Source organism: Syngnathus floridae, chromosome 6 (genome assembly GCF_059516105.1).
Source record: "Syngnathus floridae isolate MCC-2025c chromosome 6, RoL_Sflo_1.0, whole genome shotgun sequence".
Classification (NCBI taxonomy): Eukaryota; Metazoa; Chordata; class Actinopteri; order Syngnathiformes; family Syngnathidae; genus Syngnathus; species Syngnathus floridae.
The window spans coordinates 6,057,429-6,076,220 of NC_142418.1; the positions used below are offsets into that span (position 1 = coordinate 6,057,429).

Genomic DNA, 18,792 nt, shown 5'->3' on the forward strand with positions numbered 1-18,792 from the left:
ATTGAAAAGAAAATGACATTTCATTATGACTTTTTACAAAATATACCACTACAACTAAGCGGTTATAATGGAACATTTGAGAAACAAACACGGGGTATATTTTCTCATTTATTTTAATTGTTGCCAGATAATAAGTCATTTACCTTCGTTGGCTTTCGGATTAAAAATTAAGGACGCGATTAGAGAGGACTTATTCAATTTGGCCACAGACCCAACTTGTCTCCAGTAAACCGATTTAATTCCAGCTTTTATAGCCTGCGTCGATTGAGCAAGCCAAACATTTCGATGAGCAATATTGGTGTGATGCTTTTTAAGTAATTTAATATTTAAACTACGATTGCCAAATAAACTGTCTGCAGTTAAGCGCAGTGATCATCCTGCAAAGTGACTCTCCGTGCACCAGGCCACGGCCGCCTGTTTTGGTTTACGTTTAAAAACAAACAGCCCTTAGTCATTATTGACATTCTAAAGACGAATAAACCAACAAACAAACAAACAAAAAAAGTCGGGCCAAATTAAAAGTCTTGTCCTGATATGGTTTCCTAATTCCTTTGCCTAAAACGAACGTAAAACCCCGAAACGAGAATTAACAGTACGCAACCACGCATAAAACTAAACATTCTTATTTAGCGTGTATGGAATTAAAGCTCGTCTATTCATCTCCTGATTGCATTGATGTCATGTGTTGCGATTCCCACGTGTTTACCACCACCAGACGCTCGCGCACACACACACACAAAAATAAGAGAAAATGAAGAAGAAAATGCAGCCCCCAGCCACCCTCCACCCCTTTCCTTGTTTTTGACCTCCCATCGGTCCATAATAGCGCGGTCAGAGCGGAGTGGGCCTACTCGGAGTGCATGCGTGCAGCTTGAAGGTCAGCGTAGTTCTGCGTGACACTTTCCCACTGTGGGCTCCTCATCTCGCTCTCCTTCACAGAGAGGGGCTTTTAGCATTTGTTCATTTTTTTCCCTCTCTCTCTCTCTAAAGCAGTCCCAGATGCGCCACTTTGAGCGTGTGCGAGCTAGGGCGCGTCAGTGTGCATTGCATGAAAGTTTGAGGAGAACTGTTTAGAAGGGGCTGGGCGAGAACTAAAGTTTGGATTCTGCCTCTTTTTTTTTTTTTTTAAATACAGATTTTTTTTTTTTAGGTATGAACGCAGATACGTGTGTCTCATACTGCGACATGACCTCGATGGATGCGTATTATAGTCCGTCTGCCTCGCAAGGTAGGGAGCACCAGGCGAACCCTTTCAGGACTTTCGGCAGTTCCGATGCCAAATACAGCCCCACGTTCTCGACGAATAAAGGGCAGGGGTTCGGGGAGAAGTCCCGGAGTCCTTTCCAGACCGAGTGCCAGTCGCTGGACGGCGTGGAGGAAGAGGGACCCTTCCACAAGTACCAGCTCTTCATGCACAGACCCACCTGCAAGACTCCACCCGAGGGAGGCAAGTTGCACACGGACGGCGGCCACAACGGCATCCTACCATGTTACGGTGAGTGGGCAAACACGCGCAAAAACTCCACAGTGGGCAGAGCAGGATGCGCGTTTGCGTGCCGTGCATCAAGAAACACTTGTTTTAATTTATTTTCATTTTATTTATTAATTAAATAATCACAGTGGCTAAATAAACGAAGAGTCAACCAGGACTTGAGACTATTCGCGAAGGATTCGTTGCAGTAGCTGTATTTGCTTATAATCTTTTTTTTTTTTTAAACATTCACCTTGACGTTTTTAAGACCACACGAGTGTCAGTTATTCTCTCCGCTGAAAGTGTAATTTCCTCACAAAGTAAACTTGCAGCATCGTCCCAAAGTCATTGCAATCAGCCGTCACAGAACAATATTTCGACAATTTCAGATATCACCAGAAAATAATAATATTTATTATATATATATATATATATATATATATATATATATATATATATATATATATATATATATATATATATATATATATATATATATATATATGTAGAAAAACACCCTATGACAGTCTGCAGTGTGAATTAATTGACCACAGCCGGAGTGTTTGAGTATTTACTATACCTTGTTATGATATTTGAACTCTCCAGAATGATTCCTTATTTTTACATAGTTTTGGTGCACGTGCATGTGAACACAGCTAAAGTATAGTACATTTTTGTATCTGTGACTATACAAATTACACAAAACCTATTATCATGGCTAATAATTTGGTTTCTGTTTTGATCAAACACCGATATTTACAGCTTTACTTGGTGGCTTCTTTTATGCAATTTGCATAAAACGTGGAGATAAATGCAGCGCAGTTTGCAGTTGGCGATATAAATAAAAGTGAAGTCTGCCACAGTTAGCAAAATGGTAAAGTGCACAGTCATCTATTTTTTAGTGGGGAGTGTGTCTCCAAGCTTGTTTGGAGCCGTGCTGTACTTTAGTGAGCTGATTTGGCAAGTGCATAGACAGAACCGTTTGAACGCAATCATTAAATGCAGCATGCTTCCAAAGAGAAGAGACTCTGCAGTGTTATTACTGAAAATGTTGCAGCCAGATGAAGGCACTGTGGCTCTGGGGAGGACACTTTTGGGGTCTAGTCAAAGCCTCAGGCGTCAACAGGCTTGTGCTCTTATGTGTGGTCCAACACAAGAGATATATTGCTCAATCTTGATTTTTTTATCTCTTTCATCATAACAAAAATTGTCTGATATACAGACAGAGGTTAATGTGCCAACATTGAGTGACTGCAATGCTGTCGACATGGCAACCAGGCTGTTGTGAGATTTTCAGTTTTACGGTCAATCTGGAAATAATATATTTGAAGATTGACATTTGGTGTTGTGAATATTTTAAGCTTGATTGCCACAAAGAACTAGTGGTGCTACACAGTATTTTGACACGTAATTGATATAATCATTCAAACCATCTACGTCATCCATGTTTTGACGTGACGAGCGTTTGTTTTGTAAAATATGTGGAGTGCATCTATTGTATATGCTGCCCTTCACCTGTCTTGTTAACAGTTTTGTGATTGAATGTGTTGCTTCGTTGTATCACATATATGGGGGGATTGGGGGTTTGTTATTGACTTGAGCAACTGCCCCCAAAAACTTTAGTGCAAGCGCCTACAGTGTACTATGTGGAGAGATTTGAAGTATAGTAGTATATGGAAAAGTAGCATTTTTTTTCTAGTCGGTTTGGAAAATAAAATATGTGATGTGGAGATTTTTACTGGAAACAAATAGTTAACAATCTTCACTGTCTTGATCCACAAACAGGGTGCAAGTGAAAAGCTTTTCAGAATTCCAAATGTTGCTGATTTTCAAAATAGAACAGGTATTTAGAAGGGTATTTAGACTATCGGCTCATGTAGTACATATTATGGCAACTATTTCATTTTGTCCAAAACAAAAAGGCCGCAGAGCAAACCAGTCTCGATTGCTGTATTTCAAAGTGATGGCCGGCATGTGTTTATTTCAAGGCCCAGAGGCCAAATCGAGCCCACCACATCAGCTTATATGGCCTGACGAAGCAAATCATGCGTCTCCTTCATATTTCTCTTAAAAATCTGTATCACCTGAGTCAAAGTCTTTACTTTAAATATCGGTGACACTGAAAGACTTTAAAAAAACAAAAAAAACATCAAATACAAAACAAATTGATGCTTTTCACAGTCACGTCACTCTGAGAGAAAGTGTAACTAAAAGATGGCCCAAAAAATACATCAGTGCAAGAACTATCTTTCAAAATAAAACAAATTACAATACATAAATTACTTTCTGTAATTTCATCAATAATGGTAAAGACATGTCCACTGAATTTCCTTTGGAAAAATGAATTCATTTTACTGATTAGAATTTGAATTGTATTGCCAGTTGTTATCATTGGTTGTTTTTTTACACTCAAGCTGTCTTTACCGTAATTGCCTCTGGTGAGAGCCTCGTTGTAATACAACAGAGGGATCTGTGAGCTAAAGTACCAAGATGACAGTCGTTTTGCATTCACACCATATCAAAACCTTCAAGCGTGTCTGTTTCAGCACAAACTAACTTTGAAATACATCCAATAATATCATGGTTGTCGCCGCATATTGTTGGGTGTGCATGCGAACCAATGAGCGTCCCACCGTGGCTTAGCATCTACCTGCACAGTGCACACACCACTGTGAATGAAATAAAAGCCCACGGAGCTGATGGAGTGCAGAGGAATGCAAGTCAGCACCGCAGGAGGGGTCCGCATTAATCCGAGGCAGATGTGCATCATTGGCTGCTATATGGTTTTTATTCATACTCGCCAAACATTAGATCTCCAAAGCAACTGAGAGTCCCCACAATGACAAAGTGGGACTGGTTTACATAACCCTGTCTTCACAATACCTTGGAAAAATAAGCAAAATGTCACAAATGGACAAGGGAAAAGATTTGAGAACCACTGGAGAGAATTTCTTACATGCGCATACACTTACAAGCCAATTTAGCACGTATGCCTGTGCAAATATTTAAACGGAAAACCGTAAAGACAAGTATTAATTTAACAGTGTGTTTATTATTGTGGTTGAAGCTTGAAGTACAAATTTCACCGCATCATATTGCGTGGTGCCTCTGATATGTGGGTTGTAGTAGTTAATATATTAGCGCCACCGCAGTTTGAAGCTGAGCAGTTCTACACCATTGCAAACCACCACAATAATAAACACATTATTAAATCGTTGCTTCACTGACAATATCGATCAAAGCCAAGCATGAGCTTACTTTTGGTGACGGAATTTTGGTAGGGATCATGCATGAGACCTTACTAAATGAAGCAGATATTTTTACCATTTCACTTTTCCAGATTTTTTTGGGGGGGTAGTCATGCATTTTGATCCCAAGACTGCTAGCTCATGAGCTATCTGGTGGCTAGCGTCTCTGTGGTATAGTGACTGGAACAACGGCGGTGACATTTTACAGCAAAAGTGAAAAACTAACCACTTGGACTTTAGGTGTGGCCGACAGGAATACAATGTGGAGTGCGCTCCTGTTGTATGCTTCGTTTATTTATGTTTCTAATGACCGAAGCAGTTATGCTAATTTCCTTTAGCTGGTCTGTAGCTTTACTTCAAACATTGTTAGCATTAAACTAGCAGACATTTGTTAGATGAAAAAATATACTTTAGTTGAATAAAAGGTAACTCAACTCAAGATGTCAAAAGTCATATTTTAAACCTTTTTATCTGATGCTGCATATTTACTTAAATCAATGACGTATTCATTCCCAAAATCTTTCAAACATTGCATCTATTCAGGGGTCGCCATGTTTACTTCTTTTCGTGCTCACAAGTTAGCTAATTTAAGAGACATTTAGCAGCCGTTCTTGCTCACTTTATTTACTAACATAACCAGACTAGAGATCGTATACTAAATATACTATATAGCCATTACTTGCTAGAAATTCCTCCAGCTCCTTCAGTGCTCACTACTTAGTTTTCTTCTGGTCTTTGCATTAATTTTGAAGAAATATCCAGTCTTTGTATTATCACTGTTGTGCCATCTTTACCATCCATGGTCTATTTAATGCCTTGGAAATACTTTTGTACTTTACGCCTGATCTTTAAACAGCAAGATCTCACCGATGCTGTGGAAGCTTCAGATGTTGTGGATGAGGTTTGGAATGGACCTCCTGCGATAAATGACGGTTTTAGAGAAACACACATTATACAAACTGTGTGAACTCTGATACTGATTGCGCCAATTCTCTCTTGCCTTTTCCTCAGTAATATCATGTTCACCTAATATAGTTCAAATAGCCGCTGTGACCTCAGTGTGAAATTGGAGCATCCTGTGATATGTAAAACATGTTTCTCAATGCACGAGAGCAAAACAAGACCACAAGAAGGCTCTGGCAGCGCTTTAAAAACATCCTGTCAAAATATAGAACTCTATGTGCATGGAGAGGGGAAATTGGAGGGAAATGATGTCAGAGGATATGTATGGATATTTGCTGTGATGATTACCACATTTTGACCACGCTAGTGGCTGAACAGTGACCTGTGATCATGCCCTGAAACAGTTTTCAACTGCTTAAAGTTGGGCGGGCCGGGGGGGAATAAACTTCTTTCGAGCATGTTTTTCTGTCTTGGAAAGTTCAAGCAACAGCACCAACCTGTTTGCTATGAAACGTCACTTTGGCTCTGACATATTGTCCTCTATTCACAGGTTTATTATAAAGCGCAAGGTAAAAATGACCTGGGAAAATTGTACAAATGACCACAGGGATCAATGATAACCCAAAATTTGTCTTAAAAATGACCGCTGGATCGACAAAGTAAAGCAAAGCAAAATCTTGGTTTGATTCATAACTGCTATTTGTCTAGTTTTCACGTGAAGACATTTGATAAATTGAACAAAAACAGTGTGGGAAGTCCTGCAAATGATCACTCACTGTTGGCTGCAGTCCAAACCTTTTAACATTACATTGCAAAGGAGCAAAATTCCAACCTTCCAATTTGACTTCTGCAATTAGTGTCTTCAAATTCATACTGTTGAAAAGAGAAGGCTCAGTGATTACACCCTTTATAAATACACGTTTTGCGCCGAGAGTTATCCAAATCTACAGAAATGATTTTTAATGACAGTTTGTACCAAAACGTACTCCATTGTTAATCACATTCCAACAATAATCCTGAACTATTTCTGTGTTCTTTGATATGAGACAGTGACAGCCACGGCCTAAAGTCTTTGGACGTGAGTGAGGTAATGACTGTGTCAGTCTATCAGCCGCTGATACTGAACAGAAAGATTTCAGGTTTCCCATAGAAGCATAAGCATTCCTTTGCGAGTTGCTGCCATAGATCTCTCCTCAAGAACATCTGGGAGCCTTCCTTTAACAGAGGAAACAATAGTCAAAATCTTGTCCGAGTATCCCACGAAGAAGAGCTTCTATTGTACATATTAACTCTTTAATGGCACAAGGAAGGGACATACAAGGGCACACAATCAATTCAGGGAGGTGTTGCCACTAAATAATAGAAATTTAAGAAGAGTCTCTTTTAGCAACATTAAGTACAACTAACTGTGTAGGGTACATCGTTATGTTTTTTTTTTTGGGCTTCTGCCATGTAATATTGCGTATCAGGAGGGAAAAAAAAACCACACTTGTGAAGTTAATAATTGAGTCAAGTGCCTTGAATTAATTTCCTAAAGCCTCTCATGCTTATGGTGCAGACTCATTGTAGCATCTAACAAGTTAACGTTTATTTACTCATTCCTGGTATTTATACATTTATTTTTTTGATTGCCTTTTCAAAATGGAAAGAAAGATTGGATTGATAATGTAGCCTTCAGTACAAATGCTAGCAAGTCAGCAGAGGGAAAAAATAGACGTCTGGCAGTAGATATATTTTTTTTGTTGAGCAGTGCTGAACTTATTATACGCAACTATCTGAGTAATTCGGTGCTAATATGCTTTACCGTCAATGTTATCCAAGTTTCTAAAGTTGTGCCTCTGCCCCTCCTTCTGCATTTTGTGCACATTTTTCAGGCTGGACACCCCAGCAGCGTCACTCAGCACCAGAATGAAGTCTCATTTGTACAAATGTGACTTGCATTGCATTTCAAACAACCTGCACATGTGGTTTGGATCAGTCTTGTAAAAAATATGTGATTTGATGTGATTTTTGATGTTCAAGCTTAATTACATCTTGCTGGGAACAAGCTCGCTATGACAAAAATCGGATTTGCCGCTGGCGATGTGAAAGCAACTCGCGAGGCAACAGATCCGCATGATTTTGTGCAACCATTCATCGAGAAAAACTAATGATAATTACGTTTGTGAAATTCAATTTAAGCTTATTATAATGACACGTTTTAATGAAATAATAAAGCATTTGCAATTTTCTGCAGTGATTAGATTCAGATTTTCAAATAGAGAGTGCCTAATACTGATCATAACAAATATAATCACTTGATATTTTGATAAGGGGACAAGCTTTGAGCACTCTGTTTAAAAGCATTCTCCTTCCTCGTTAGTACAAGGTCATTAACCCTTCCCCAGGTTACTAATTTATAGTGTTTCTTTTATTTAGTTTCACTTGACCCTCCCCATCCCATTCCATAAAAACTGAGAGGGTGCCTCGTTGCTTTACAACCAGTTAAATTACACTTTGATGTTTTCTCTGTTTTCAGCAGCGATTAAATTGCTGACCCTAGTAAACACGTGACCTCGGCTAACCAAAGAAGTCTGCGGGCTGTCAGAAAATGACTGGCAAATTGAAGGCGCAGGCGGCGTTTATTCCTCACATTTCATGTACGCTGATGCGCGCTACAAGGGCAACAACAGAGAGAGAAAAAAGGGGTTCCTCACAATGCCAAGAAACTGTTGCCAAGGCACTGGAATCTTGGAAGAAAGCAAGACTTGACGGTTGTGTTCTGGAGACGGGAGAAAGAAAAAAAAGTCTCGGCAGGCATGACTCCTGCGTGATGTTGGCGAGGATTGTGTTTGGTTACAATTAGCATACCACGAAACAGAATGTGGAGAAATTGGGATGAGTATAAAACTTTGTCCACCGTGCTTTGCTCAGGGACACAATCTCATTATTTCAAACAAGTAGGGACTTTTGAGTTGATCCAACTCACTTCTAAATGCTGTAGTCAGGCTCCCGCTCAGAGGTTGAATGAAAACATACCACAGGGCCAAAGCACCGGTCGGTAATGTCAGAATGTGCATGTGTGGAGAAAGTAAGAAGCTCTGACAGGTGGGCCACGGAGGAATGAGGTCATGAACCCTAGCCGGGCAAGCTGCGTTGTTTCATTAGCCTCAGTCGGGGCGAGAGCAGGGGAGTGCCGCGGCTGCTTTGGAGGGACAATTATTGACATCGTATTGCGCGACACACCAGCCAAAGAATATTAATTCATGAAAACAAACACGCACGTTGCAGACGGCTGACGCCCGACTTCATCACGTCAAAACTATTCCCCGCCAGCTTACTCACCATTAAAAGAATGGCTGACGGAGTCACCAGCACCGCAAAATATCAACAGTCCTTCGCACGATGCACTTTGTTTCTAAGACGACAGACTGTGGAGGGCGTTAAACACAAAGCTGCAAGGACAGCGCATGCACGTAATTATTCGAAATGTGATCTAGTAGGAGATAAATGTACATGAAACTCATCTGTTCAGGGACTTCGGGTGACCTTCACTCAGACTGAACTTAAGCCAAACAAATTATCCAAATCAGTTTCAGGGTCAAACTGCTGCTGTCATAAAACATGCATTTAACTGTCATTAAAGTGTAAAAAAGAAACACTTTATAATAAAACCCAATAGCAACCTTTGTACCCAAACTAAACGATGATGCGTGACAGATGTGTAGCATGTGGAAGGAGGGAGGATTGAGGAAGATGACTCAAAAGTGGGCACGCCACAGCTAACGTTGCTGTGCACATTCAGTTCTTCCATTATAGATGTTGAATTTTTGTTTCTTTAGCCATTTTGTACTGATCATCCGGGACGGAAATACGTGTCATTTCCCTGATGATTTCTACTGTTTGCTGCCACCGATACTTGGGATGGTATTTGTCTGAAAAAAAAAGATATTTAACATCCTTACAGGGAAAGCACACGCTCAAATTTTCTTTGTAATAATTTGTTCTGTGCAGCTCAATTAGTCAAAAAAACTGTATTCTAGTTAATGTTTTGTTAATGCTATATGAATTAAACAGGCAAAATCCACCTGTTTTTATCCATCACAGGGGGTGGCCATTTTGCCACTTGCTGTCGCCTGAAAACGACATCGTACTTGCCAGGTCAGGTCACAACCAATCACGGCTCACCGGTTTTCTCAAGGTGAACCGTGATTGGTTATGACCTGAAATTGGCAACTGTGATGTCATTTTTAGTGGCCAGCTAGAGGCAAAATGGCCACCTCCTGACATGGATGAAAACAAGTAAATTTGGCTGCTCATATTCCACAAATGCAATATTAATCAGATTGCTGTGTTTAGAATGGTGGGGGCGCATACAACGCATTATTGTAAAAAAAAAAAAAAAAAAAAGGCTTGACTTCCCCTTTAAGTTGTATAATCGTGTGTTTCATTACAAGTTTTATTCAATAATATGCTCAGGTCTAACGTAATTTCTCTCCATTCTGACTTCATTCAGAAGCATTTAAGAATTTATTCTTTCCACTGTTATGACGGAGACCATTTAAGGACAGAACCCTTATGCTAATGAAAAAGCAGGCAGAAAAACTGACAGAGTACTGTTCTGACTGGATCTCCACCAGAGTCATACATGCTTATTTATCCACATTGATGTTTGTTTATATGAATGGGAAAGGACAGCCTTCTTCATCTTCAAAAAGGAAATAAACAAAAAAAAAAAAAAAAACTTGCATGTGCAGAGAGGAACAGAGCCAGGTCTGTCACAAAATGGAGGCTCGCCAAATTGGAAGTGACAAACACAATGTTGTTTACATCTGAGGGCCAAAGTGTGTCAGGCAGCAGCGGGCAAACGAGGCCCACCGCGCTACACACAAACACACAAACTGTTCGAAATTAGGCAGGTTTTTCATTGGCTCAGATTTCAGGTGGCGTGATTGAACGAAGTGAGTGCGGCCCCCTGCAAAGTTGTGTCGCGGGTCACCCCAATGTGTCGTGACAACCCTTTCAAACATTTGAACAATTGAAGTGTAGATTCAGCATACACATACAAGGCCTTTGAACCCCAAAATAAAACATTACAGAGGTGATGTAAGCATTAAGTAGCCACAACTGTGTGTGGATGTTAGAATGTGATGGTGTGCAGATGCACTTGCTGACTTGTTAGTCATCGGTTTCTTTTTTTTCCCTGGCAATATTCAACAAAAGCAACACGCATTTTAAGGAGCATATTGCTCTTCGACTGTCGCTGTTTCTCCTCAAGCATAATTGGTAAGAGAGTTGAGGGTTGAAGCCACAATTAAATGTTCTATATTTGCCTCGTTTCTTACAAACCCAAAAGTGTTTAATGCATTTAATCACGAGAGTAAAATAGCCAAACCTTTTTAGCTTTATATGACATTGAAAAGGAATGATTGTAAAATATATCTATGTGCTAACATTCACGCATGGAAAAATACAGATACAGGCTTTATTTTAATGTATCGGGTAATCTTGGAGGCTGCTGTTACCAACCACCGATACTCTAAAAGTCTGACATAGAGTAAGTCCTCCTCGCCAGTAGTTGGCGCTACACTGCTGCAAGTGGACACACTGGCGTCCGCGTCAGAAAGAAAAACAGGTCTTTTAACAAGACATTTATTTTCACTTTACAGCTAATTTTAATACATGGCTCTCATTCTTTACATAATAAAATAAAACTGACTTTCCTTCTTTCCCATTAATGTAGGAAAAGACAACAGCTTGACAGAGACCGAGCTGCCCTCCAGTGTGGACACCCCTGGGATGGAAAGCAGCTACCTGAATCTAAAGGAAGCCGGTGTAAAGGGGTCAGGCGAGCGTCCCGGCTCAGATCTTTCTAGCCCTCTGGATAAAAGCGAGGCAGAGAGCAACAAAGGCAAGAAGAGGCGCAATCGTACTACATTTACCAGCTACCAGCTGGAGGAGCTGGAGAAGGTTTTCCAGAAGACACACTACCCAGATGTGTATGCCCGTGAGCAGCTGGCACTGAGAACGGACCTGACGGAAGCTCGCGTTCAGGTGAGACCTGATGACACGCCAAAAAAATGAGCAGTGCTGTTTTCAAACATGGCCATGTCCGCATGTTAATCATAGCCAGAGAGCGTGAGGGAGAGTTAAAAGCTGCTAATGTGACAACAGAAGAATCTATTGTTCTCCTTTCTCATCTATTTTCTTCCAGCCAACCTTAGATCAGAGTGGGATGAAGGGCGGGATGAAGGGAAGTCCCTTTGCGCTTACTTGCGGCAGACTCTGCACGAAGGTCAGAGGCCAACCGTTTGTCCCTGGTGCAGCCACGTTTAAACTACTTCCACACAAAACGGAGAAGGCAGGAGGTGAGGGACATAAGCAGGCAAGAAGTCATTTGACTATGTGGGAAGGATATAAAAAGCACTTGAGATGCCAGCTTCAATTTCCACGTGCGGCCTGAGACATAGTCAGGGACTGTCTGGTCCGTGCGGTGGTACAGTAGAAAAAAAAAAAAGTTGGTTCACACAGATCCATCCCTTCCCCAGATGATTATAATTAACGTTCCCGACCCAACCGACAGGCACACAGCCCACTCTTTTGAGTCACTGTGAGGTTTGACCCAGAGTCGTACAAAACAGACCCTAAACATGCACGCAATCAAGTCTAAATCCCACAATTGCAACAGAAGGTCCATTAGGACAAAGTCCAGGGATATGCAACCGACGACTACCAAGGGGCATCGCAAGCTTGGCAAGCGACTTAATAATCCTTTTCATCTTAAGAAACAACACAGATGTTTTTTCCAGAATAAGCCAATGTCAGCGTCTTACTTTTTCATCCTTAGTTTAACGATGAAGGTCTCTATGTGCAGCTCGGGGCTTTTGCTGCTATTAAATTATTTACGTGCGCAAAAGGTCCGACTCGAACTTGGTCATACCTGACTTTTTTGTGGGGGAGGGGGCAAAGTACCGCTGAGGCACTCTATCAATCGCAGTGGTCCGTCCGGGATGACAGAGATGAGGTGAGACGGCTGGAACTTCAAAGCTGCTTTTGGAGTTGGTGCACTCTGGCCTCCCTCTCTCACCCCCACCCGCTAGCCGTGCGGCGTAAATAAAACTCTTTAATAGCTCTGTAGTCTGTAAGCTGGCCTTTTGCTGTCAATGTCTTCAGCTATTACTGTAACGCGGCCAAACAGAGCCACCATGTGTCCACATCAACCAAACAAACAAGAAGTAGTTGGTAACTTTGGGCATGTTCGATGTGATGGATTCAAAGTTTTCCCTATAGGAAGAACAGGAACTCCGCTTGTGCAAAGACACAACTACCTTGTCGCAAATAATCATATTTAAGCTGAAGCATTGGACAGGCGGAGCAGCCCAAGACACATCTGACTTCATAATGCTTGCACCACAAATGATCTCTTTGCCAAACTATTTGGCTGATGTCCCCTTCGTACGGCCGTTCAAAGGCAAAGCAGCACAGCGCAAGCCCTCTGTGAAACATGACTCACTCAGTACACAGAAACCAAGACAAGGGGTGCATAATTATGGGCTCAGCCATTAAAAAAAAAAGCTGACAGTGTTCAAGCTAGGAGAACATTTTTGTCAGTGATAGATTCAGAATTTTGTAAATGACAGTATGTAAATGTGTGTGTCTGGTCGACCGCCTGAGTCTGCACGCCTGAGAGGTCATGGGGGTTAGCCACGGAAAGCCACGGGCTTTGGCGTCAGGAAATTAAACATGAAATGAAAACAAGCTCCAGTTTGAACATTCTCCCATCTCACTTTTCAATATCCCCACTTCCCCTCTCAGACATAAAAGGGAGGTGGGCGGAGAAAAGCGGTTTATATGGGGGGTTGGTGACACAGAGGTGGGATTCCACCAAAAATCGGATGACCCATTACACTCATTTAAACTTAGATATCCCCAAAAAAAGTCTCATCTTTACCTGACACAATCTACAACGGTACCTCAGACCAAACCGTTTAACTTCTCTTTCAAATCTCTATTAGCTCAATGCTAACATACAATGACATAGAGAAGCGAATGCATTGTATAACCCTTTAGGAAGTTACGGCTGTTTGAACACAAACAGTGCAGCACCACTTGTAGACAGACAACATAATACTCAGAGGTGCATATTCAGGATCTTGCGTATTGTATTGAAATACAACAAGCAACAACAAAAACTACAAATCAAAAGACACGGACATGGTATGAACATCAAACAAAAACAACTCGCTCCCCCACCAAATCTCAGGGGGGTGTAACAGACCCCAAGCTCTCCTGCAAACATATGATTTAATTCAAAGGCCAACAACCCCTCACCTTGACATTGGGGGGCAGCCACAACCTTCCATATCACTTTACAACTTTGGAAGGCTAATCTCACCAGCTGACCTGTGGAATGTCGGAGTGAGTTCCGAACATCAGCTTTGGAAGAAAGAAAATTTAAATGTCCCGCATGAGGCCATACATGGTCTTCTTTTTGAAAAATGAACTCATTTGTGGTCCCTAAAAAGTAAATGCGCTTCAGGGCACACTGTAACACTGCCTCTTTTTTATTAGGAAGATGACAGGGAAGAATGGCAAATGCAAAATGAGGAGGGGATATATGAAAAGCCTGGCTGAGGGGAAATTGCATGTCAGCGACTGTGAAAACCACAAGTTGATTGGGCTTGGAATCAACCAACAATCAAAGTTCAAAGCCCGACGTTCCTTCTCTGTTTTGGAGAGATTTGCTTACACGTGTGAGAGGGGAAAAAAAGTTGCGTGAACTATGGATGGTTGGTTAGGGTGGAGCACGACAGTGACGCCTGATGAATCACCAAAACTGGGTAATATTCAACTTTTGGGGAAAATTCAGCCCCTAAAGCCAGTTTAGCACACGGAACTTGGTTGCTTGGCATGAATCTCTCCTAATGCTGCTAGCAAAGGCCTCAAATTTGCCATCTGTTTCATTGTTCATCGTAAAAATTAAAACTGCCCCCACACGAACAACCAAAGGATCTGAAGACTTTCGAATAATGCCCAAGTACAAAGAAGGTGGTGAGTTACATAAAAACTGTCAATTCTTTTCAATTGTTTGTTGAAAAGAATTGCGTTGGGATTCCCTTTTTGTCCCGCTGTGTCGACAGGTGAGGGAGAGGACACCTTTCTCGCAATGATTTATGAATGACTACAGACCCAGATGTGCATCTGTCGACGAAGGCAGTTTGAAGGGAGGCAGACGAGCGTGTATCAAAGGCGGCGGCATGGCTGGGGGTGGGTGGGAGGTGCAGTACCAAGGGAGATGCTCCATTTTCACATCAACAGTTCCATGCGGATGGCACTTTAAAGACACGTCAAGTCCTAAAACGTGCTGTGGGACTTTCATGTGCTATAAAATTTATTTGCTTCACTTTCTTAGTTTATCTTTCAGAGCGAAGAGAAATGGTCACATCTTTGGCTGTGCTCCAATACTTTTAGACCACAATCTGCTGGGTTAAAAGTAACCCAAATTGGGTGGAATATCAAACCCAAAAGGGACAGAGAGACAATGTTGGGTTATTTTCTACCCAGAACATTGGGTTGTGACCAAAATGTTTTGACCATGTTTATGCTTTTCTTTGCAGGTGTGGTTCCAGAACCGCAGAGCCAAGTGGAGAAAGAGGGAGCGCTTTGGTCAGATGCAACAGGTTCGAACGCACTTCTCCACGGCTTACGAGCTGCCTCTTCTAACTCGGCCTGAAAACTATGCACAGGTAAATAAAAACACCAGCGTGTCCGTCATCAATTGCCATGCGATGTTTGTGACCGCCTCATCGTGTCGTCTCTTTGCTTTTAGATTCAAAACCCTTCATGGATCGGCGGCACAAGTGCAGCCTCTCCAGTGCCGGGTTGTGTTGTTCCTTGTGATACCGTCCCCCCGTGTATGCCCCCTCACCCCCATAGTCACGGAGGGGTCCCCGACTTTCTGGGCGTGCCTAGTCCAGGGAGCAGCCACATGGGACAGACGCAGATGAGCAGTCTATTTGGGGGACCTGGAATGGTCGGGGGGATCAACGGCTACGATCTCAACGTTGACCCAGACCGCAAGTCTTCCAGCATAGCAGCACTGCGTATGAAAGCCAAAGAGCACAGCGCTGCCATTTCTTGGGCCACATGATGTTCCAACCAAGTCGCACCCCGCCTCCATGAGTGCTGCGGGGGAGTTTTGCTGAGAGCACTAATGATAAGACAGGTCAAAAGAACAGGCGGAAAGCGTTCAGATAGCCGAGAGCATCTTAGCGGCCATCACAATGGAGATAACAGCTGCGACAGTGACAATCAGCAGAAACTGAAAGTTCCAAAATGTAGAAGTGAAAATCAGACCCAAGCGTTTAATTCCTGTCCGTCTCAGGTTTTGGTGGCATAGCTGTCATTTTCAGTAATGATTATTTTTTTCTTCCGTGTGACAACCCAGGCTGGATGCAATCGGCAAATTTAATGGAGCGCAAACAGAACTAGCCTGAAGCAATTTACTGAGGGAGGAGAGCAGACATTAGATTTCCAGCCAACATGTCATTTGCTCCCACAGAGCAACCTCCACAGGTTCCCCTGTCAGGCCCAGCCTCAAGTTACAGGAAACTCCGTGTCTCCAGTGGTAGACAAGGCACAGCGGTAGCCTTCAACGCCAACTAGTCACGCCAACTTCCACCGGCACCCGACGCAACTAGTAGACACACTTAATTAGCATCAAAATGAGCATTTTTGCCTTGTGAACACCAAAGTGCATCACAGATGTTGTCATGGCCAAGTTTTGGATCAACACATGGCGGAAACTGCGGACTGAATTAGTGGGCCTGATTGGCGAGTGGGAGAATTTTGTAATGTTTAGGTGGAGCATATACATTGCAGTGGTGAGTGTGTGTTATCAAACTTGTGATTTGAATGAAATCTTGTCATGACATCATTTACTTCTTGATAGAGGGATTGCATTGGGTGAATGTATTTTGATATGACATTTGGCAGAAGGCTTGTATCACTTCTACAACTAATCAAATTTGAATACTTGATTGACTATATAGGAACTAGACAGAACTTTCAGTTTCTGAATTCAAATCAGGACGCAGTTCTATTCCTATTGAGGGCTCGATTGTCTCGACCTCCCTGTGCTTTAAACTGCAGCTTGTTCCGTGATGATACTACTGAAAAGTTGTTTTGTGTGAATGTAAACAGTATGTATGATATTATTCTGTTGCTTGTGCATTTGTTTTATCTTTGTGTCAAATAATGGACCTCCAAAAAGCCAAACCGTTCAAGTATTACAGTGATATTGCCAAATAATATGTTGTGTTCAGCATTATTTCTAAAGAAAATGTTGCTCTGGGCTTTTTAACTGTTGAAATAGCTTTCTAATTTTCTAATGGCTTCAAGCTTTTTTTTTTTTTTGTTATTTTCTAATAATAACCAATTATTTTGACTTATGGTAGTGACTTTATATAATGTGCCATTGCAATAAGTTATTGCACTTAAGATTTTGAGAATTGTGTGTTTATACTTTCCACTGGGACAGAAGCCTCATGTTGTTCCGGGTTGCAAAAATGTTGCTTTAAGCCATCCATATTTAGTACCGTGACATCTGCTCAAGGTGCTGGAAATGTGTTTATTTGTACAGAGGTATTGTTTTTCATTTGACGGATTGAAGTGAAGATGTAATAAAATCCCAAACAGCCCGATGAAGTTTCTCCTTTCAAATACGACGTTTAGCAAAATGCTCATATTGAAGGCAATCAAGTGTAATTGCATGAAATATAGTTTCATGCACAGGTTCTCCAGAAACTAAATTCCTAAACTATAAAAATATCTGTAATCAAACCATCCATTATGGTTGGAATTCCAAAGGCAAAAACTGCCAAGCTCACCATTGGTGCAGACTTCGCCCTCCAAAGAATGTATGACCAGTAGACAATTGCAGCCTTTTCCAAAATGTACATAACGTTAACTGGAAGGCATTTTTTTTTTCTTCATAGTGGGTGGGGAAAAAAAATTCAGTCTGTCTGCTAGATGTCTGCTGCCAATCATGAAATTAAAATCCTCTGTGTTGTTTAAGAATATGTACTGTTTTGCATTGTGAGAAAAAAGCTACTGCTTTAGCCAATAACAAATTTAAACAATTAATTGCTTGTTAAAATAATCTGATATGTTAAGCATCGCTGCACCTCTATTGTAATGAACGAAATACAACTACCAGTACACAGCTTCAAAAGTAAAACGAGGGTAAGAAAAATGGGGTGATATTTGTAAAGTGGCATATTTACAGTACCAGTTTGGAAATACCCTCTAATTCTGTGTTTTTTTTTCATTAATAATAATCCTGCATTGTAGATTTATACTAAATCATCGATATTTTGAAAATAATGACGGAATTAACAGGTAAAAAAAATCTAATAAAACAGAATATGTTTCATTCTTTAAAGCAGGTTCCTTTTGCCCAGATCACAACTTGGCAAATCTTATTTTCTCAGTATTTTCTCAGTCAGCTTTATGATGCAGATGTGTTATGACCTGGAATGACTTTCAGTTCACAGATGTGCTTACCAAGACTATATAGCTTGCAATACTAGACCTCTGAATGTGTTTTTTTTTCTTCTTTTTGCTAAACAGTTCAGCATTTTAGCACATTTCATAATCCTTTGAAATGCAAGAATGACATTTTTTTTTATTGCGCATTGCCATGACCCTAGTTCAAACTACCAAGACTGATTTAGCCAGGGATCAGATAAAATCAAATCACAAAGCGTAGAGCAGTACGCAACTTAAAAGCCTAAGTAGTCTAAAATGCGGGTAGGTGACATAAATAAACAGTGATAGAGGGCAAGAAGAGTGGCCCGCTGTGCCCTGGACACCGCTCATTAAAGCTAATGGGTCACACTGCCCCAGCTAGGCTCCACTGACAGAGTCCTGCATGGTTAAAGGACCATGTGGACCATTAGGGCACTTCAAAGTTCACTCCTCTACATAAAGGCTCTGTTGATATGGCAAAGAAGGGAACGATCCAATTCCTCACCCACGTGCTTTATTTCTCCATCTATGGATCTGTCAGTCAGCACGATCCGTAAACAAATGGAAACTTGAGCTGCTCATTAAAAGCCATCGTTAGCAATGTCAGAGTTGTAAATCGGTGCTAAAATCAAGCATGCGAGCTGACGCTTTGGCTTACTTTAA

General features: G+C 41.3%; 1 protein-coding gene across 1 annotated transcript; it reads left to right on the forward strand.

Moving 5' to 3' along the window:
• Positions 1-833: 833 nt before the first annotated feature.
• On the forward strand, positions 834-17,285 carry alx4b (ALX homeobox 4b). The gene is made up of 4 exons (XM_088378835.1): positions 834-1,495; positions 11,345-11,655; positions 15,219-15,347; positions 15,431-17,285. The coding sequence occupies exons 1-4, from the start codon at positions 1,153-1,155 to the stop codon at positions 15,749-15,751; spliced, it is 1,104 nt and encodes a 367-aa protein (XP_088234961.1). The 5' UTR covers positions 834-1,152; the 3' UTR covers positions 15,752-17,285.
• Positions 17,286-18,792: the final 1,507 nt, after the last annotated feature.

What these genes read in the sequence shown, in the direction of transcription:
- alx4b (XM_088378835.1), top strand. Translation starts at nt 1,153, where the DNA reads ATGAACGCAGATACGTGTGTCTCATACTGCGACATGACCTCGATGGAT. An exon ending in CGGCATCCTACCATGTTACG is followed by an intron (nt 1,496 to 11,344) that starts GTGAGTGGGCAA and finishes CCATTAATGTAG; the next exon opens with GAAAAGACAACAGCTTGACA. An exon ending in TGACGGAAGCTCGCGTTCAG is followed by an intron (nt 11,656 to 15,218) that starts GTGAGACCTGAT and finishes TTTTCTTTGCAG; the next exon opens with GTGTGGTTCCAGAACCGCAG.